The sequence below is a fragment of the Nomascus leucogenys genome, chromosome 22a, assembly GCF_006542625.1.
Source record: "Nomascus leucogenys isolate Asia chromosome 22a, Asia_NLE_v1, whole genome shotgun sequence".
Taxonomy (NCBI): Eukaryota; Metazoa; Chordata; class Mammalia; order Primates; family Hylobatidae; genus Nomascus; species Nomascus leucogenys.
In genome coordinates, this window is record NC_044402.1 from 12,008,231 (window position 1) to 12,029,961 (window position 21,731).

Here is a 21,731-nt window from a genome sequence, read left to right on the forward strand (position 1 = left end):
TACCTGATGGAGCATTCATGAGGGCCCCATCATGTTTGTTTTGAGACAGGTTCTTGCTCTGTCACCCAGGCTAGAATGCAGTGGCATCATCATAGCTCACTGCAGCCTCAAACTCCTGGGCTCAAGCCATCCTCTTGCCTCAGCTTTCCAGTGCAAGTCCCAAGTAGCTGGGACTAGAGGTGTGCAGCACCATGCCCAGATAATTTTAAAATTTTTTGTCACACTATTTTTTGTCTTACTATCCCAGCTGTTTTCTTTTTTTTTCAGACGGAGTCTCACTGTGTCTCCCAGGCTACGGTGCAGTGGCATGATCTCGGCACACTGCAACCTCTGCCTCCTTGGCTCAAGCGATTCTGATTCTCCTGCCTCAGCCTCCCAAGTAGCAGGGACTACAGGCGTGTGCCACCACACCTGGCTACTTTTTTGTATTTTTAGTAGAGATGGGGTTTCACCATATTAGCTAGGCTGGTCTCGAACTCCTGACCTTGGGCGATCTGCCCACCTAGGCCTCCCAAAGTGCTGGGATTACAGGCATGAGCCACTGCACCCAGCTTACTTATCCCAGCTAATTTTTTAACTTTTTTCTTGCTATGTTGCCCAGGCTGGTCACAGACTCCTGGGCTCAAGCGATCCTCCTGCCTTGGCCTCCCAAAGTGCTGGGATTACAGGTGTGAGCCACTGCACTCAGCCTCATCACCTGTTAATTAAGTGCCCCCATGAGAGAAAGCAATCATATTGAGCATCAACTAGGCGCTGGGGCTCTGCTGGGTGTTTAATATATACCATTGGGAGCATTCTCCCTTCCCAAGGTCACGAGCTCTCACAGGCAAAGATGAGCTCATTACGTTCAGTCAACTCACACTGGCTCTCCATGTCAAGTCATTCTCATTTTTGTTTGTCAGCTTCCTGTTGTTGTTACCAAAGTCACATGCAGTTAAGTGTCTCGGTGAGCTGGGAATCAGTCTGCATTTACTTGGTGATGATTTAATGAATGTCCAATTTCCAGTAGATTATAAGCGTCATGAGGACAGGGTCCATCCTGTCCCCAGTACTAGCATGGTGCATGGCACACAGCAGGCTCTTAACAGATGTGTATTGAGTGAATCAGTGAGTGGATTAGCAGCTGAATGAGGAGGAGTCATCAAGGCAATGAGGGTGGGTGGGCACAGTTCTGAATGTGGCCCCCTCTTGTCGCTTCTCAAAGGCACTGGGCTATTCTAAACTTGGCAAGTATGTGGACCTTCTGCACAGTCGTGCGTCTGCAGCCCTGGTGGGGAACAGAAGGCCTGGCAGATCTGGGGAGGGGACCAAGGGCCAGGACAGAAAAAGGGTGGAATGCAGCTACTAAAAGAGAGTAGATGCTGTTGAGTAACAAGGCCTTGCCTTAAGGAGTCTAACAAAGAGGGCTGTTTGGGCAAAAACAAGGGGGACGTGTTCTCCAGTCGCTACCAGAAGCGTAATTAATTCTATCAGGCAGTGACCTGCTGTTCTCGGCTCCTGCCCCAGCCTCCACCCAGACTCTCCCTTGCACCAAGAAAAGCTGAGGCTGCCCACACCAAGAGACATAAGCCCGATTCATAATTTTCCTTTCCTAATTAGGCACAGGAATGATGGAGACAATTATTAATAATGTATTGGGTTTTTTTTTAATGTCCCCTCAGGAGCCGAGCCTGAGAACAGTGCCCTTGATGATAAGCAGCCAATCTGCCACCTCACTGGGCTCTGCGCACAGAGCACCAGGCAGAAATAAATAAGCCCGGGGAGCAAGTGGCCCGCAGAGCACAGGCTACAGATTAAGAGCCATAGATGGAAGGGCACAGAGCCCCACACCCAGGGCTCAGGAAAGGTCTCAGTCACCAGCCAGGGGGCAGAGAGGCTCCTGGTGCCGCTGCCTGTGTCCCCCATTCCTTCCCTTGCTGGCACCTTCTCATAGGGCTGCCCCTGCACCCTGTCGGGCTCAGCTTGAACGTCGCCTCCTCAGAGAGGCTCTCCTGATGCCCAGGGTGGCCCCATCACCCCTTTCCACACACTGCGTTGCTCCCTCCAGTCTTCCGGTCTCCCCCAAAGCGTCTCTCCTGGCCGTTTGTCATATGTGGGGACTTGCCTGCTTTGTGTCTATGCAGCCGTCACAGGTTGGCCCTGGGGCCAGACTGTCTGGGTTCAATCTCAGTGTCCTCATCTGGCCAAGCATTGTCCTTGCTCCCTGTGGGCCCCTGACCCCTCTCTCCCTGCTCTCACTTTATCGTACACACCGGGCACAGGCCCCCTTGGGCGCAGCTCTTCCCCCTCTCCTGGGCCACAGCCATCAGCACTCACACACTCAGTCGCTCACACTCATGCACACTCATTCACACACATACACATTCACACACACACTCATATGCACTCACACACATACACATTCACACACACTCATACGCACTCACACACACACTCATACGCACTCACACACACATTCACACACACTCATACGCACTCACACACACATTCACACACTCACATACATACACACTTACTCACACTCACAGTCACACTCCCACACACTCAGTCCCCCCACTCTCACACTCATACACACTCTCCCACTCAGTCCTCGGTCCCCACTCACACACACACACACACATTCATACACTCACACACAATCACACTCCCACACACTCAGTCCTCCTTACATTCACACACTCATACTCTCTCCCACTCAGTCCCCACTCACACTCGTACACACACTTGTACACACACACAATCACACTTCCACACACAGTCCCCCTTACACTCTCACACACTCATATACACACACTGTCCCACACACTCGCACTTCCACACACTTCCCACTCACACACTCATATACACACTCATACACTCACACACACTCATATGCACTCTCATGTACTCTGTCACACTCACTCTCACACACTCATACACACATACTCCCATGCACTCACACTCCCCCACTCACATTCTCACACACTCACTCTCCCACACTCACACACTCACACACTCCACCTCCTGCCTTGAAATCCTTCCCATGACTTCTCCCCCCAGATACGGCTCCATGCCGCCGCTCCCTTTTGCAGCGAAACTCCAACCGCGAGTTGTGCATCCCCACCATTTCCATTCCCTCTCTCATTCTCTCTGACTCCCCGAATCGGGCTTCCTCCCTCCACTCCCTCCAAACCACTTTTCAGCGGCCAGCAGCAACTGCCACATGGCTCCATCCCATGGCTGGCTCCCAGCCTTGCTGTACTTGACCATCAGCTGCGGTAGACACAGTTGACCTCCCCTCCTCCTGTACGTCCCTTCCTGACGTGGCTGCAGGACCGGATGGCCTGGGCCGCCTTCCTCACTAGCCTCCCCTGTCACCCTCCTCTGCACCTCCTCATGTTGAGGTGCCCCAGGGCCAGGCATTGGCCCTCTTCTCCCCTCTGCCTACCCTCTCCCACTTGACAACCCCCTCCAGTCTCAGGGCTGGGTGCTGACCACTGCCAAATGCCTGCCTCCAGCCCTCAATTCTGAATGCAGAGTCTGGCCCCAGCTGCCTTCTCACCGTCTCCCGTGGTGTGTGACAATTTCCGACTTCACACCTGACCTCCACACCCGTCCCAAAGCTGCACGGACTCAGTAATCTTCCCCATCAGTTGGTGACAGCTTCCTCCTCCCACAAGCGCAGCCCCAAACCCTCGGAGTCATCCTTAGCTCCTCTGTGTCTGCTGCCCACATCCACATTTCCATGAAATCTACCTTGAAAGCATTTCCAGACTCTGACCTTTCCTCACCACCTCTGCTGAGAACCCCTGCGTCTGAGCCCCGCCATCTTGCTGCTAGGTTATCAGCAGTATCCCCGCAGCTTCCCGCCCTTCCCCCACGCCACACACCCAGTTTAAACACAGAGGGACTGTGCTGACCTGTAGGTCAGAATTCACCACCCTCTCTTAAGTCCTCCCCATGGCCTCCTTATGGCATCCCCATGGCCCTATGTGGTCCCATCTCCTTCTAGTCTCCCCTCGCCACTCCCTCTCAGCCACACTGGCCTCCTTCCTGCTCCCCAGAACCGCCAGGCCCGCACTCACCTCAGGGCCTGCACTCCAGCCATTCCTTACCCCAGATACCTGCATGATGAACCCCCTGCTGAATTCCAGTCTTTGCTCCAGTGTCTCCTCTGGAGACTGACCCTGACCACCCTGCGTCACACTGAGACCCCCCCCGCACCCTGCACCCAGCACCCTCAGCCCCCATAAGCTGCTCAGCTTTGGAGTAAAGGACACAGCAGTGTGCAGGAGGAGAAGCCACCTCCTCTGCATCTCTCTTAAGAGCCGGGACACCATTCCCAGGAGCCCCCAGCCGACTTTTCCTCTCCTGTCCTTGCTGGAGCTCTAAGACCCCTAAACCAATTAGGGGCATAAGTACTGGAACAACCAGGCCTGGCAGCGACCCCTGAAAACCGACCTCCTAGGCTGAGCCCGCCTCTCCCAAAGCCTAGGCCCTCTGGAGGGTGGAGGATATAGGAGGGGAATCAGAGTTCTGCAGGGAGAAGGGGAAGGATGTGGGCGGCGGCGGAGGGGTGTCTGCTGCTGGTTCTCTGATCGTGTCTCTCATGTCGTCTTTGCACCAGCCCTGAGGAGGTGGTTCTGTTGCCTTCCCCCGACTTGTAGTGGAAGAAACTGAGATTAAATCTAACAGAGTCAATGACTTGCCCAAAGTCAAGATCTGGATTTTAACTTCTGGTACTTCTGATTCACAGCCAGTGTGGATAACCACTGTGCTGAACTGGGCAGCTGATATGATACCCCAGGAAGGAGGGGCTGGCGGGGGGATGGGACGACCTTGATAACCCAGCAAGACCCAGCACAGGGCTGGAGTCAGGGAGAAGGTGGAGAGGGGGTTGGAGGGAGCAGCCGCAGGATGTGGCCACTCAGAGGGCAGAGGGAATGCCCAGGTGGGGGCCTGAGCCAGGAGGAAGGCACTGCCCCAGCGGTATTGAGGAGCGTGGGGCAAGGAGGCCCCACTCCCTGTTGGATGCCTCCAGCACAGGGGGCCCACCAGGCTGGGGCTGGGGACCTGAAAGGCGCTGCACACACAAAGCAGTTGCAGAGAAGAGGTTGAGGGCAGAGAGGATGTTTTCAGGGCCACTTGTACAGCAGCGAGGGTGGGACCCGGGGCTCTGACAACTCTCCCCATGAAGCTCAGCAAAGAGTCCAGCCTGGCCCACCCTTGTGGCTTGGGCTGCTCTGGAGCCCTGAGACTGTCCTGGTGGCACATTCAGGTCTGGCACATTCCTGCCAAACCACCACCACAGGCTGACCAGGGCGTTATGCGTATCCACAGGCCCACTGTTCCTGTCAGTGGTGGGTGAGGGTGGGGCGTGCTCAGTGCTGCCAGCCACTGAAGCCCAGCTTCCTGGGGCAGGAAGGGTTATGGTTGGCATGCAGGAGGCAGTATGAGGGAGGTGGGCAAGAGACAGACTGCCCCAAAACAGGCCAAGCCAAAATCACTTCCCTGGGACACTCCCCTCCCACCCCCGCCCCGGGCTACAGGTTGCAGGGCAAGAGCCCCATTTAGGCTACAGTGCCCACAAACTGTTTCCCTCCTGCACAGTAGAGAAGGGTGTGTCCCTTAGTTTTGGAAAAGGCAGGCCGCTGAGGCACCCCCAGGAGTTCTGTGCCCCAGGGAGGCTAGATGCCCCTCCCTGGCTTTCTGTTAAGCATGGGTCAGGCACGGGTGCCTCTCACCTGTGGTTATGGGCAGCCAGGAGCTTCCTGCTGTAGCAATCTGTGATTGGAGGGAGGAACTGGGGAGACTTATGAAACAGGGGGTCTCCATGCTAAACCCAGAAGCCTTAGCCAAATTCCCACTGACAGAGAAGGGGTGGGGGGCCCCTGAATTGTAGGCGCACAAGGGCACTGTGTTCATCCAGTCACACCCCAAAGGAGATTTCTCATTTCTCTGTAGAAATAGGGGCTCGTTGCAGAGGTTGGCCAAGGCACCGAGGTCTGATTTTGTATTTGTGGTTTTCAAGTGCAGCCCACGTGCTCTGGTGCCTTCGGGGTGAGGAGTGAGTGAGCAGCCCCGCACCCAGGCCGGCTCTCCAGACCTCCCCCAGGCGCCACAGGAGGTGGACGCCCTGGCACAGACCTCCCCAAGGGCACCCTGTGCCCAGGAATGGAGAGCAGTGGCCTGAGAGGCGGCCCCTTGTGTCCCTGAGACAATGGGACCCTGTGTGGGGGCAGGCGCCACGGAAGAGTGGCCGGCCCCGCCCCCACGCCACTCCTTCCTCAGCGGCCTTGGGGCTGGGGGCCCTGAGGCAGGGAAAGGGTGGTCAGCGCAGAAGAGACCTCTGAGAAACCGCGTCCTTTGTGGTGCTTTGGGGGCAGCTCATAAATGAGGCTGAGAGACCAGAGGACCTGAGTCTGGTCCCTGTGTGGCCTCAGGCAGGCTCCTCCCCTTTCTGAGCCTCAGTTTCTGCCTCTGTCCAAAGGGTCTACAAAACAGATTCTGCATCACACAAATCTTTAGCAAAGCTCCGGCCCCCACACTGTCCTTGTGAGACAGACAAAACCTGCGGGGGCTTCAGCAAGCTGGCTGACCAGGGCCGAAGAGGACGCACGTTCCTAAGTGCTTTTCAGCATCCCGCCCCCTTTCAGCGCGCGCCGAGTCCCGTGCATTTGCACTTCTCCGTGACATTCTGGACAGTTTCCTCAAGACCCTTTGGTGGGCGGGAGGGAGCGGTGCCAAAGGGGACCCCTGCACACGCTGAGGACCAGCGGTGCCATGAGACTTTCCCTGGAGCAGGGCTGTGACTCCTTTCACCTCTGCTCCCCATGGCCGAGTCACCAGGCCCACACTCGTATTAAGACAGAGAAACAACTCCCAGCCCAGGTGCTTCTGCCTTTGGTTTCCCACAGCAAAGGCTGAACTTATCCTCAGAGGCTTGGGGAGCACATTCACTGACGTTGGCTCCTTGAGGGAGATGGAGGTTGATCTCTACAGCGCAGGGGGGCCCTAGACAAGTGGCACTAGACTGCATTGTCAGCCGTTGTGACCCACCTGATGGGCCCGGAGCTGGGCTGCTCAGGAAGCCAGAAGCAGAGAGAGCAACTGCAGTGACAGCTCCCACCTGACTACAATCAAGGCCAGTGACGCGCCAGGCCCTTTCAGCTCCTGGGGAACAGTCAGGAAGCCGCTCAGGCAGCCCAGGGCTTCAGTCCCAAAGATTGGAAAGTTAGGAGAGCCATCTAACGATGCCTCTGAGGCCCAGAGGCCCCCAGCATGCCCATGGTGTCACCAGCAGTGTCTGGTACTCAGGCTGCGCCCCAGAACCAGGAAGCCGTGGGGGCGAGTGGGCTGCCACTCACAGGGTCAAGAGGCCCAGCAGTGGATAAAGCCTCCATCTCACGGTGCAGAAGCAATTTTAAAACCAAGAACATGGCTCTCACTCCCCTCTTCTAGACTCAGACAGCATTCCTATTTAAAGATAGCTTGCAAAACTGAGATTGTTTCCAACCTACTTGCTATCTGTTTGATTCATTCATCCCTGGCTCTGTTCCCTCCTGTCAGTCCAGCACCTCCTGTGTGCAGCTTCTCTCCAACAGCTGGCTCTGACGGGGACAGCTGTTTGCCCGGGTCATACATTAGTATGTATTGAGTTAGTTGTGAGTACTGTCGCAAGGCCCCTGGCTGTGTGGCCTCAGTTTCTCCACTTCTGAAAGGGGAATATAACTGAGCTATGCGCTATTGTGCCTAGTAGTGCCTTGAAGTCTTTGCTACTCCTGGTACCCACCAAAATGCTGCCTCCATCATCTCCTTTGATAGTCACAAAAACCCTATAAGGACGATAGGGGAGGCATTTGCCACCAAGAGTACCTGGAGGGCTTGTCTGACCTCACACACTTCTTTCATGCATTGGACCTTGAGTGGGTCCACAAGCCCACCTCCCCCACCCTGCGCAAGGGAATTTTTTGGTCTCCTTAGCCTCCCTGGACCCATACAGGTGGGCACATCCAAAGCTGCCCACCCCACCTGCTGCTTCTGCAAACATCCATGGGACCTCTCTTTTCTATTTATTTCACAGCACTTGCCATGATGTGCCATTATATATTTATTGGTGTATTTCCTTACCACTGGCTTCTCCTACTGTTCTCAAAGTTCCCCTGGGGAGAGACCTCATCTGTCTTGTTCACTCTCTGGACTCTCAGCTGAATCTCTCCAACTTACGGAGCTGGCGAGGCCCTGCGGATTCTGCCTTCCTGCACTACTGTTTTGGAAACGCTCTCAAGGCAGTGAGCTGGGCCTATGTTAGGACTCACCGCATTTGTTTCATCGTCTCTTGGGAATCAGTGTCTTTGGTTGCCTCTTTTAAAAACCACTGTTTCAAATCTTTGGTATGGTTTTTGGATGTTTCAGACAGGAGGGCAGATCTGGCCCCTGTTACTCCATCTTGGCTGGAAACAGAAGTCCAAAGCTTTTAACGATGCATCTCATAATGAGAAGACAGCTGCTCCTCTGATGAAGCAAAACTGAGCCTGGGCAGCTTGCAATTGCTCTCTCTGGTTGCCAGCTTCATCATCTTTACAGGCGTCAGGAGTGTTAAATGAAGACAGCAGACGAAGCCTCACTGAGCCCCGGGGAAGACAAGGTGTTGCGACCCCTGAGATGTCAAGACAGCTCCTGCCTTTCTGTTGTGTTTGCAGAATCTTGGCTGGGAGGTAGAGGGGGTGACAGAGGAGGCAGAGAGCCCAGGTGGTCTCAGACCTGGAACTTGGCACTCTCTGCTTGTCTCAGCCTCCCTGTCTGACCACCTGTCTCTCACAAGGCATCACCCGCACCCCTGAAATAACCTTCACCTTCTGTATTAGCAATTCATGCATGCCTCTTTTCCCCAGAGACTCCTGAGCAAGATGATCAGGTCTTAGCCTTGTAATTAATAATTCATGGGGCGGCTGGCGCCAGCCCTGGTAAAGGCACCGTTTATGTCTGATTTATCTTTGTACTCCCAGATCCCAGCACAGTGTCAGGCACCGAGGGTGCTCAGTTTGCTGGATAAACAGATGACTGAAGGAGCACCTCCATGATGCTATCTTCTCGAATATGAACCATCAATCTGTGCACATGTAAGCTGTCTTAGCACCTCCAGAAAGAGGTGCTGGCCACACCCCATGGGAGGGAAGTCCAGGCAGGGATAGACCCAGCTGTAGCCCAAAGATCAGGGTCCCAACCCTGGCCCTTGGGAAAGTTGCTTCTTGATCCTGGGACTCCATATTGTATTCTCTTTTCTGAAATAACACCTCCTAGACTTCCTCCAGCTCCAACATTCTCTAATTGACTCAAGCAAGGATAAATAAGGATGCATTCTTTGAACACAACAGCTGGTTTTCTGAGCAAAATCCAAGATGTATGCCTTCACTAGGTTTCACAAAATGCCTCCCTCATTTCATCACCATTAGCGTTTTTGCCTCGGGTAGTTTTCTCATACACGTGCGGTGATGAGTGTTCTTGCAGAATATTAGAGGGGACCCTGTGCTCCAGCCCAGTGAGCCATGGGCTCACTGCTTTCAGTATCAGTTATGTTTGAAAAGGAATAGCAAAAGAAAATTCCCACCTAACTAACAGAGAATGTAAAGAAGAGAGGCACTGTGAAATTTAGTGCCAAATTCCCTATGAGGCTTATAATCAATCAAGTTGATGAAATTTCTCAACAGGGGCCCTGTTGGTATTTTTCAAGGGACAATTCTGCCTTGTGTGAGAGTATCCAGTTCATTGTTACTAACATCCATACTGCTGGGATCACACATTGTGACAACCAAAGACAGCACCCACTCCGATATTTCCCAGTGCTTACTGGAGGGGGTGCAGCAGCCCCTGGCTGAGACCACACACCGGACACCGGTAGATCTGTCCCCAGCCACAGGAGTGTTGGTGCGACTGTGGTCCTGGACCGTTGGTGGCAGGCATGGCCCTGGGGTCTCTCCCAGAGGTGTCACAGCCTGAAGTAGAGCCATGGAAACCAAAATTGCTTCCCTTTGTGGTGAAAATGAGGAGGTAGACCTTTGAGGCTTAGGGGTGCAGTGTAGACAGAACAGCCTTGGATGATCTGGCTGTATTTCTGACTCTCCAGCAGTGACTTCTGACTTCCCAGAGTGTAGGGAAGGTGGGGGCATCACCCCAGGAAGACACAGCCAAGTCAGGGATACCCCAAAGTGAGGAATTGGAGGGAAGGATTTTTTGTTTGATATTTCACCAAGAAAGCCTTGAACAAGTTCCTCATGGGGAAAATGAGAATCCCCCTGGGTCTCCTTTTTCTTATTTTAGAGTTCATTCCTATTTCAATGCTATATTCTGTATCTTTTCAGTGTTGAGGTTTCTAAAGGCCTGGTCCTGCCCTAGCTGAGAGGCCCAGTGGCATCCTCCTATCAGCCATCTCTCAAGAAGCATTTCTTTCTTTTTATTTTATTTTATTTTATTTTATTTATTGATTTCTTTTTTTAGCTGGAGTCTCGCTTTGTCACCCAGGCTGGAGTGCAATGGCACAATCTTAGCTCACTGCAACCTCCACCTCCCGGTTCAAGCGATTCTTCTGCCTCAGCCTCCCAAGTAGCTGAGATTACAGGTGTCTGCCACCACGCCCAGATAATTTTTGTATTTTTAGTAGAGACGGGGTTTCACTATGTTGGTCAGGCTGGTCTCAAACTCCTGACCTCAGGTGATCCACCTTCCTCGGCCTCCCAAAGTGCTGGGATTACAGGCATGAACCACCATCAGGAAGCATTTCTGATTCGACTTGGTCTCTGTGACACCTGAGGCTCACTCCTGGGCACCTTGCATTTGTTAGTGGGGTTTCGGCGCTGGTTCACTGGGAAGCACATAGTGGCTCCCCGGATCTCCTAATCCAGCTGCAACAAATCAGTAACCACTCCCTTCTTCCCATCTTCTTTCTTCTTTCCACCTTTCTTCATGCTGCACAGAATGTACAAAGGTACAAGCATTCAGGAAAAACAGCTTGGCATGTCCTTCTAAAGTTTATCATACACACACCACACAACCCAGCAGTTCCACTCCTACATATTTATCCAAGAGAAATAGGAAAATGTGTCTGTACAAAGACTTGAACACAAATGCTTATAGCAGTTCTATTCAACATAGTCAGAACTGGAAACAACCTAGGTGTTGGTCATCAGGTGAATGGATAAACAAATTGTGGCCAGGCGCGGTGGCTCACGCCTGTAATCCCAGCACTTTGGGAGACCAAGGTGGGCAGATCACCTGAGGTCGGGAGTTCGAGACCAGCCTGACCAACATGGAGAAACCCCATCTCTACTAAAAATGCAAAATTAGCTGGGCATGGTGGCGCCCATCTGTAATCCCAGCTACTTGGGAGGCTGAGGAAAGAGAATCGCTTGAACCCAGGAGGCAGAGGTTGCGGTGAGCTGAGATTGTGCCACTGCACTCCAGCCTGGGCAATAAGAGCGAAACTCAGCCTCAAAAAAAAAAAAAAAAAAGAAAAGAAAAGAAAAAAACAACAAATTGTGATATGTTCATATAAAGAAATACTCTTCAGCAATAAAGGAAGGAGCTGCTGAAATACACAGTAACATGGATGAATCTCAAAAACACTGTGCTAAATAAAGGAACAAAAAAAATACACACTGCATGATTCCATGTATGTGAATGTCAAAACCAAGCAAATCTAATCGGTGATTTTAGAAATCAGAATAGCGGTTGCCCCCAGGGTGGGATTGATTAGAAAGAGGCACAGGGACACTTTCTGGGCTATTGGAAATATTTATGTCATGCTGGAGGTGTGGCTTCCACTGGTGCATGCATTTGTCAAAGCTCACAGGATGGTACTTTTAAGATGGGGGGGTGCATTTCACTAGATGTAAATTACACTTTGATAAAAATCCTAAGAATGAAGCCATCCATATTACCCTTTGGGAAGTCATCTCCTGGTTCCCCACTTACTGTCACACCCCTCAAAGTACCTATTATAGAGTGGACACCAAGTCTGGGGTGTATTTCTGATTCTTTTGCATATATTCATGTCTTGGAGACCTGTCCAAAGTTAATACTGTCTCTCTGTCCATCCATCCATCCATCCATCCCTTCCTTCCTCCCTCATCATCCCCCTTCCTCTTTTTTTCTCTTTTCCCTCTCACTTCCTTTCTCCCTCCCATTCCTTTTGCAATTCTGGGCACTCCTTTTCAGTTGTGTCTTAGTCATCCCAGAAGCCCTGGGATGAGGCTGTGTGATGTCTTTGCTTTTCTCAGAGGAAAGTGAACCGGCCTCACTGACACAAGTCCTTCAGGTCCACCCCAAGACAGCCCGTGCCAAGGGAGGGAGGACAGGTTCACCCAAGGACTCCATGGATTGAGTAACTAAGAGAGGGCCCTGTAGCACCAGTGTCCGGTGCCTTGTCAATGACACTTTTCCAAATTTTGACCACCTCCGTGCAAACTGAGACAGCGGCAAATACCCACCCCACGGGCTGAATCCAAGAAGAGAGAACGTCTGCATCTTGCAAGAAATCAGCTTAAGAAATGGACATTGGCAGTCCTCCCTTTCTTTCCTTCGTCCCTCAGCACCCCCTGTGAGCCCCGCTCCCCACCCCTGCCTGCAGAGGAACCAGATTTAGTGCCTCAGCTGAGAGAATGAGACGCTCTGTTATTTTTCATGGGAAATTAGGCCTGACCCTGCTGTCAGTTAGCTCATGCCGAGGGAGGATGGATGGCCTGGGGCGTGGTGCTTAGCCCCTGCTCTGAGCACGCCGGGGCAGGGATGGAGGCGCTCAGAGGCCAGCCTGGCTGGGGGCCAGCCATGATGTCACCTGCCACAGGGTGGGGGCAGGGATGGCAGGAAAGGTCAGGGAGCCTTCATCCAGGTGATGGATGCCAGTGGCCTCCCCGTGCCTCTGTTGGTGTCACCCATAATGGTCCCACCAGTGACCTCCCCACGCCTCTGTTGGTGTCACCCATGATGGTCCCACCTCTGTCACTGGCCATAACCAACTCGTCCAGGTGACACTCAGGCTGCTCCTGTCTTTTTCAGCTCCCAACTCTACCTCTTGCCCCACTGAGGAAAGCTGGTGGTCAGGGCTGGTGATCATCATTGCTGTGTGCTGTGCCTCCCTGGTGTTTCTGACTGTGCTTGTCATCATTTGCTACAAAGCCATAAAAAGGTGAGTGCTCACCCACTGCACCCAGCTCCAAGCCGAAGGGAACCCCAGCTGGGCTTGGGGCTCCTACACACATCCCGTATCATTATTTTAAATTATAAAAGTTGTTAAGCATATAAGAAGCAGAAAGAATATACAGTGACCTTCCATCTACCCTTACCCCGATTCAACAGTTCATCGAGATCTTGATAAATTTGCTGTATCTATTTTATTTTTCCTTTGATCTTTTTCATTGCTGAAATATTTTAAAGTTGATCTCAGAAATAATGTCTCTGTCACTTTAGAGAGTTTGATTCCACAAGCAATTGATTAGCACCAATTGTATGTCAGGCCCAGTGCAACGTGAAAAATACAAAAATGTTGCAAAACCCCGAAGAGGCATAAGAGTTGTTAACAATATAATATTTCAAAGGAAGTTTTTTAAACATTTCCTGACTCCCAAAAGTAGAGGGCCCACATTAAGAACATTCCTAAAATCTAAAATATTTAAGTTTACTCTTTAAGTTCGTTGTTCTATGTGATTTCACTTAAGTAATTCAAAAGCAGGAAGTAAAATATCAAGGTAAAAGCCTTAAAACAAGTCAGGCACACAGGATGGGGGGCCACAGAAAGCCAAGAGACCAGGAGCGTCCTGGTAACCGGGCACAGGAGGGAGGACACCTGGCGGCAGAGACCGGGCATGGCGGCTCCATGCAGGACAGGCCATGCCCTGGGGATCTGCCACCCAGCCGAGAGCCCAAACTCAGAGCCCCGTCTGCCCAAAATGCACATGCTGCAGGGCAGTCTCCAAAAACACTGATAAATAACACAGGCATAACTATAATCAGCAAATACCTCAGCCGGGCACTGGGTTCTTCTCCTCACCAACGTTCTCTTAGTTCATCTCCACCTACATTTTCCCAATCAGCTCCATTTTGCAGAGGAGGTTGAGGTTCTAAGGAGTTAGAGAGCTGCCTGGGGTGGCACAACTGGTGAGCAATGGAGTCAGTAATTGAACCCAGAACAAAGAGACTCCGAAGCCCAGCCCTGACTACTCACCCTGTTTCAGGGCTATTGACGAGTTCAACTCCAGTGTTGGGCTAAGAACAGACCTCGGTATTCCTGCCTGCCCTTCCTCAGGGATGCGGGAGAGGGGATACTCGGGGTTTGGTGAGGTCTGTCTGTGCTTCTTTGAGACCAGAAGGACATACAGACAGAAAGGCCCAATGCTCCAAGACCCTGTAACTCTGGGTAGGGGCCTAGCCTTGAAAACCAAGGTGGGGCCAGGCACGATGGCTCACGCCTGTAATCCCAGCATTTTGGGAGGCAGAGGCGGGGTCGGGTGGATCACCTGAGGTCAGGAGATTGAGACCAGCCTGACCAACATGGTGAAACCCCGTCTCTACTAAAAATACAAAAATTAGCAGGTCATGGTGGCACAGGCCTATAATCCCAGCTACTCGGGAGGCTGAGGCAGGAGAATCTCTTGAACCCGGGAGGCGGAGGTTGCAGTGAGCTGAGAGCGCACCACTGCACTCCAGACTGGGTGACAGAGGGAGACTCTATCTCAAAAAAAAAAAGGAAGAAAGAAAACCAAGGTGGATGGTTGGAGTCTCCCAGGGGACATAGCTAATCCAATTCCCACGTGTTTTGTAGGCGCCTCCTTTGTGCCAGGCTTGGTGGGCACGCAAACAGGTAAGACCCAGGCTATGCCCACAGGCTGCTCCATGAGGCTGTGGGAGGTTTGCTGGTAGCCCGCTGTGGCTGCCCGGAGGAGTCACGGTGCATTCTGATCTGGACCATAAAGCATCTGAGCTGAAGGCCTGCTGGAATGGGAGGAGGGTTTTAAGTAGCAGAGCAGAGGAGGCATTCTAGGTCAAGGCACCTATGAGGGGAGCAACCGGACACCAGGAAGCCCCCGCGACGCAGGAGATGAGGCTGGAGGAGCCGTGAGCCTGACTGGGGAGGCCTTTGTCACCAGGCTGAGTGGTGACTCAGACACTAGGAAGTACTGAAGATTAGCTTCAGTAGCTACTTTTTGGGGGAAGAGTGTGCACCACCAGGCCATGGCTGCCAGTCTCCTTGCAGACACGCCCCACTTCCCCTGGGAGAGGCTCAACATGAATAATCTGTTTAATATAAACTCGTGTTCTTACAAAAGACACCTGAGCCACTTCTGCCTCCCTCCCTGCCCCAAACCTCCCCTGAAGAAATGTGCTACCTGCTTCTACCGGAGGAGGGAAAGAGAACAAACTCACTTTAATAGCTCACTAGGGCGGTGCTGCTCAGCGGTAGCCTGCTGGGCTTTGTCTCGGCTGGGCTGGGGGGCTCCCAGGAAGGGTGTGAGGGGCGTCATCTCAGAGCAGCTATAGAGGGGTCTCCTGTCTGTCCGCTTCCACTCTCTCTGAGCTCTTGGCTCCTGGGTCTGTTAGCACCCTGGAAAAAACAGAACTTATGCCAGATGGCTCAGTGGACCAGACTTCAGATAGTGGGCTTCTTCCAGGGGCATCGGCGAGGATCCACCAGGGCGTGGGCGGGGCTTCTTCCAGAGGCATCGGCGGGGCTCCACCAGGGCGTGGGCGGGGCTTCTTCCAGGGACATCGACGGGGATCCACCAGGGCGTGGGCGGGCTTCTTCCAGGGCATCGGCGGGGCTCCACCAGGACGTGGGCGGGGCTTCTTCCAGGGCATCGGCGGGGCTCCACCAGGGCGTGGGCGGGGCTTCTTCCAGAGGCATGGGCGGGGCTCCACCAGGACGTGGGCGGGGCTTCTTCCAGGGGCATCGGCGGGGCTCCACCAGGGCGTGGGCGGGGCTTCTTCCAGAGGCATGGGCGGGGATCCTCTGGGGTGTGGGCGGGGCTTCTTCCAGGGGTGTGGGCGGGTTTTTTTCCAGGGGTGTGGGTGGTGCTCCTCTGGGGCATGGACGGGGCTTCTTCTAGCGGGTGGTGAGGATTATTCCAGCGCTTTGGGTAGGCCCAGAGAGCAAGTGGGGCAGGTGAGGCACTCAGGGACTTGCAGAGTGGGAGCGGTTAGCACCTCTAGGAAGACAGGCAAGCGGGAAACTAGTGCCGTGGGAACCTCGTGAGAGACTCGCACTTAGGAGAAAGGCCTCCTAGCAGGAGCTGCGGTTGGAACTGTCAGAGAAGCAGCCCCAAAACAGGCAGGAAGGGGGAAGAAATGCTCCCAGCAGCTCTCCATGCTTAGGTTTCCCGTGGGCGCCTCCCACTGGCCAAACCCAAGAAGCAGGGGAATCAGGACACACAGTCAGTAAGGTCGGCCTCCCGGGGGCACAGGGCGGAAAGCCCGTGAAGCAGGCAGTTGGGGTGTAAGCCGACGCTCTGCTGCGCAGCCCCTTTGCTGCCCTGCACCAGGCTCTGCATCCATCTGCGGATCAAGACCTGGGGACACCGAGGAACAGGACCCAGCCCTTTGACCTCGAGGTCTTCATAATCCAGAGAGAGCATCCCTGGTGCAGCAGACAGATATTTAATGACAAGAGGGGACCGTGTTCATTGCGGGTGAAGGCAGCAATAGAGCCCAATGCTGCCAAAACCCACCTAGAAGGAGGCTGGGGAGGGCGGCCTAACCCCTTGGTGGAGGGAGAAGGAGGCAGCAGAAGCTGCAACCCCGCCTACAGAGCAAAGTGCTCCCCACTGCCCCCAGGCGCTGACCTCAGCTGGGGCTGTAAGAGATAGCATCCTCACTCAGGCCAGCTGCCTGTCCACATCTCTCTCCAGCGAAGTGGAGGATTTCTTGCTCACGGCCAATTGTTTTTGGTCAATAATTCATCTGAAATATGCCTTTTCTCTCAGGAAACAAAAGTATCTCATGTCACTACAAAACCATTAAAAGGAAAATTTAGTGATAAACCCTACTCTTTTTTTTTTTTTTAACTCTCATAGCCTCGAGTCCTAGGGATTTCCAAGAGATCTTTGTAAACGGCCCCAACACAGCCTTTCAGAGCCTTGTTGCTGAGAGGCTGTTTCTAGAATCGCGTAGGTCAGGGAAGAGGTGACTCTGGAGATGCCTTGGCACCTGGGGGTGTTAGCTGCCAGGACACAGGCCTCGGCAGGGACGGGCGGACACCGAGGGCCGAGCTGCAGTTGTGGAAGGCGCACCCCTCAGGGCCCTCACATCTGTGTCCGAGGCCTGGCTGAAAGGGGGCTGGACCTTGGCAGGAGGAAGAGTCTCACTAGCATTTGCTAGACGCAGATTAGGTGAATTAACACTTCCTCCTGTGACTCAGCAAACCTTCACCAAGTCCCACCTGTGCACTGGGTAGACCGTGCTCAGGGAGCTTCCAGGCTGGGGGAGTTCAGAGGAGGGACACCTTGCCCAGACCTGATAGCCAGGCGGGGTGGGGAGGTTTCTCAAAGAGGTACATTACCCAGGCCAGGGGACTGGGCGGGCAGGGTGTTACCTGAATTTGCATGAGCACAAGCAGTGGCCCCCAAGTCCGCTGTCGATGACCCCAAACTCCAGAGGGGGTTCCCAGCCACAGGGAGCCCATGCAACATGCATTTTGGTGGCTTCATTGCCCCGGGCTTGTTATAAACAAGCCTTTTTATCTACAGCTGCATGGAGAGCAGGCCCCAGAGCCCTTGGGTGCTGGGTACCCCCATGCCTGGCACCCGGGTGTCCTCCCACCCCTAGGCCTGACGGGAACGTGTTTCTGACAGCAGGACAGCCTGATTTGTTAAAAGCGCCCAGAACGGGGAGTCAAGCCCCCAGGCCTATTCCCTTCCCAGCCCCAGCCCAGCCGGGCTCAGCTGGGCTCAGCAGGTATCACTTCCTTCTGTGGCCTCTGTTTTCCCTCTCTGAAATGACAATCTCCGAGCAGACTTTTGTGTCCCCATCCTGGATCGCAGGGGGACCATCACCACTCAGGCATTCAGCCACTTGGACGTATAAATGCTGATCACTGTGCCCGCCAGGGCCAGGCCAGGTGCCAGGACCAGGTGCCAGGCACTGGGCCACAGGAGTGGGCACCACCGGCACAGTCCCTGCCCATGCTGCACATACCTTTTCGGGGGAAGAAGTGGGCATCAATCAGACCAGACTGCCCCCAAAGAACTGTGGATCACAGTCAGAGGAGAGGCAGAAGCGCAGAGACAACACGAGTGTCCATCCAGGGCAGGAGACAAACTTAAAACAAGCGATGACCACAGAGAGTCATCAAGATAAAGCTCCAAGGGGCAAGGCACCCGCTGCCCAGGTAGACCTCAGATCCCAGCTGGGGGAGCCCCACAGGCCTGTGCACTCGCAGGGATGAGGCTGTTTTCCCGGGGTGGCATTTACAGCTTCTCTGACAGCCACACCCTTCACTCAGAGAAGAGCTCCTGTGTTGAGGGGAGATGATGCCCACCCCCTCCCTGGAGACACGCCCACGCCGGCACAGGAAGAACACCTTGCCTCCATTGGCCATCTGTGGCGTGGGTCTGTTGAAGCCACTGGACAGCCATTTCCCTCTCACAGGTATAATTGGCAGAAAGACCAATACGTGGTTTCAGGACGGTTTGGCTGACCCTGCAGACGTTACTTGCTGACCTTAAGCAAGCGTGCTGCTTCCTGAACGTGGGCTTCAGTGTGCGTGATTGTTCCTAAGCACCACTTATTGCCGGGCTCTGACCCTCATCAGCTGTTTGTGGTTGAGCCGCTTTCAGTAGAACGAGCACTTTTTAATGCTCAAGTCTTCTTGATGGTGCCTTAGAAAACCCATTGACTGGCACAGAACTGCTCAGTGTTGATCCATTTATTGAGCACCTACTGTGTGCTGGGGACTAAGCACAAGGGATGCAGAAGAAACAAGACAGTCCCTGTTCTCCTCCTGCTGGAGGAGGCAGATTAAGCACACACACCAGCAAATTAATAAATGAGGTGATCTTAAGGACTAGGAAGAGAAAAAAAATACAGGGTAACGGGGAAGAGAAGGAGAAAGGAGTGAAGGCTGCGTCCTCTCCAAAGAGTCGGGCATGTTGTGCATGCCTTTTGAGACAGCTTAATGATTAGAAAGTATGGCTAGAGCATTGCACATTTATTACCTCCTTTTAATTTAGTTTTAATTTTTCTCAAAGGAATACATATACATACTATGGTTTAAAATGTCAAATGTGCTCCCAAGGCTCTTAAGAAAGACAGCATCCCCCTGTCTTTTCCCCCAAGTCTCATTCTTGAGAGGCAACCACTTTCAACAGTTAGCTGTTTCTTCTGATATTTCTCTCCATACGCTAAGTGATGTGTATACTGCTATTTAAATTCTCTTTCCATTTTAAGCACCATCTATTTACTTTCCACTGTGGAAGATACCAAGGCCAGCACCCTTGCAGTACAGGCATACAACATTCTTCCCGTCTTCTCATTCTCCACCTAGAATGGGGTTCAGTATGGGATTCTGTGCCTATTCAGGGCTCACCTTAGTGTAACAAGGAACGTATTGTGCATAGCTGAGCCACATAGCATGTTATGCTGTTTCCTTTCCTGGGGTTAACAATGCCTCCTCTCAACACAGTCAAATATATCAGTTCCATTTTTGTCCTGAGGGCTCCACGCTCCTCTCCAAGGTGGACTGTGGGTCTCTGAGCCTGTTGCACAGTTGTCAACCTACAATCATCCTCTCCAGCACCCTTCCAAGCTGGATGACCCCAACACGGCTCCTCCCTGGGAACCCGCTGCCCTTAGCTCTCTCCGTCCCTCTCCAACTCCAGTCTCTCATCTCCTTAGCTTGATTGTTTCATGGATATTTTTCCCAAGATCTTTCCTGGATCATAGACTCAGTAGAAAGTTAATCAGTGAAATTAGTTTTCTTTTTAGAATTTACACTCTTTCTGGAGCTTTGGGATAGCCCAGAGAAAGGTTAGTTTTTACTGAATGTGTGGCGTATAGAGAAGACCTGGTTACCTGAGGCACCTGGAATACCAGGGAGGGTGGAAATGAGTTTCCTAGGGAGTCTGAGCCAGAATGAACCTTCATGGTCAAGAGCCAATCCCTTGTTTTACTGATGTGGGAACTGAGGCCTTGGTGGGGAGAGAAATGTTTCAGGTTCCAGATGTTTCCTGCCCTCCTCCTGGCTCATCGAGCACTCCCATAGCTCTCTCTGGTCAGTGTCCTTCCCCTCACTTCTTCCAGTTGAGTCCTTGCTGCTCCTCCCTGGAGATCCAACTCAAATGCCACCTCCTCTGAGATGTCATCCTGGACGAGTATAGAGCTGTCTCTTCCCTGTCCAACTGCTAGAGTCATAGCTCTCCCTGAATTTACAATTCTGCTTTCTGCTGTAGGTAGGTGTGTGTCGGTGTTCGTGTGCCCACACACTTGCGAATGTATGGTTGTGTGCACACACGGTAGATGGGGATTGGTCATCTCATCTTACTCATCTCTCTCCCGACGGTGCCTGGCATGATGCCTGGCACACAGTAACTGTTCAGTGGTGGTTTCTGTGGTGTGAATGGAGGCTTGTTCCCACAGACTTGCCAGAGTCCACCTTTTAAACTGACAAACTCTATTTAGAATCACAGTAAACTCATTTTTTTCCCTATCTGGATGAGTGAAATGGTCTGCTTTTGGTGTAAATAACATGCACCAAATTTTAAGTGTTGGGCGTCACCCCTTCACCAGTTTCAGTTTTCCCAGCCCCCTGCCATTCTTGCCCCCTCCCTCTCAACCCCGTTTCTTCAGTAGGTGTCCTGCCATTCTCTCCCTTCCCCATACGATAGCTCAAGTGCATGCACCCTGACTCAGCGGTCCCCTCTCCAAGCTTCGGAATAGCACAGCCTCTCTCCCACCTGTGCATGACACACTCCCAGGCTGTGAATGCGGTGGAGCAGCCCCGCCATCTACCTCCTCTTCTTCCTCCCCGCAGGACACACCTACTGTGCCAGAGGCCAACCCCGCCCTCTCTCCCTCATTGCCTGCTCTGGCCCTCAGCTGATCTGCAGAGTCAGGGCCAAAGGAAGGGCATGGGGAAGAAAAGGTAGGCCAGGCCCAGAGGCCAGCAGTGAGGACCAGGAATCAGGACAGGAGTGGAACTGCTCCATCCACCCTCAACTCACCACAAACTTCCAGGAGCAAGAAATTCACCTTGAATGCATCTTGGTGCATTCCTGGGGCCCTGAGACTGGGGTTATCTCATGGGCCAAAGCCTCTTGGCCAGGTGGGGTCTCAATGCGGTTCCCATCTGTCACCTCTCCCTGCTGTTCATACGTGTACCTGTAGCAACACTCCCTCCTCCCCACTGCCCCAAACCCAACCCAGAATCACCACACCTGGTTGTACTGTGAGTCAGGTCAAAGTTAGTGTACTCCAAGGAAGGGCCTCTTTAGGGCAAGTGCTGAGCATTGTTGCATGGCTTCGGCTGCTCAGAGACCATCCTGCATACTTTGGAACCTGGGCTGGATTCAAGGAGCTGGCACCTGTGCTTAGGCCAGAATCAAGACTCGATCTTCTGACTCCTCGGCCAGTTTGCCTTCCCCTGGGCCTCACGGCCACCTTCTAGGCTCTCTGGGGCTTGGCTCTTTGGAGTCCCAGAAGCTGCATTGTCCTCACCATCACACCCACATCCTCCATCCAGGAAGAGGTCAGGCCAGCAAGGGGCAGGGGCA

General features: G+C 53.1%; 1 protein-coding gene across 3 annotated transcripts in view; it reads left to right on the plus strand.

Annotated features, from left to right (window-relative positions):
- Positions 1–21,731, plus strand: part of PRIMA1 (proline rich membrane anchor 1) — a 68,856-nt gene that overhangs the window by 38,332 nt on the left and 8,793 nt on the right. For all 3 annotated transcript variants that reach the window (XR_004027956.1, XM_030803548.1, XM_030803547.1), the window contains exon 4: positions 13,033–13,162. Coding sequence is in view for 2 of the 3 variants with exons in the window: in XM_030803548.1 (XP_030659408.1) it covers positions 13,033–13,162 (130 nt within the window). In the remaining variant the exon portion in view is untranslated. The remainder of the gene's footprint in view (positions 1–13,032; positions 13,163–21,731) is intronic.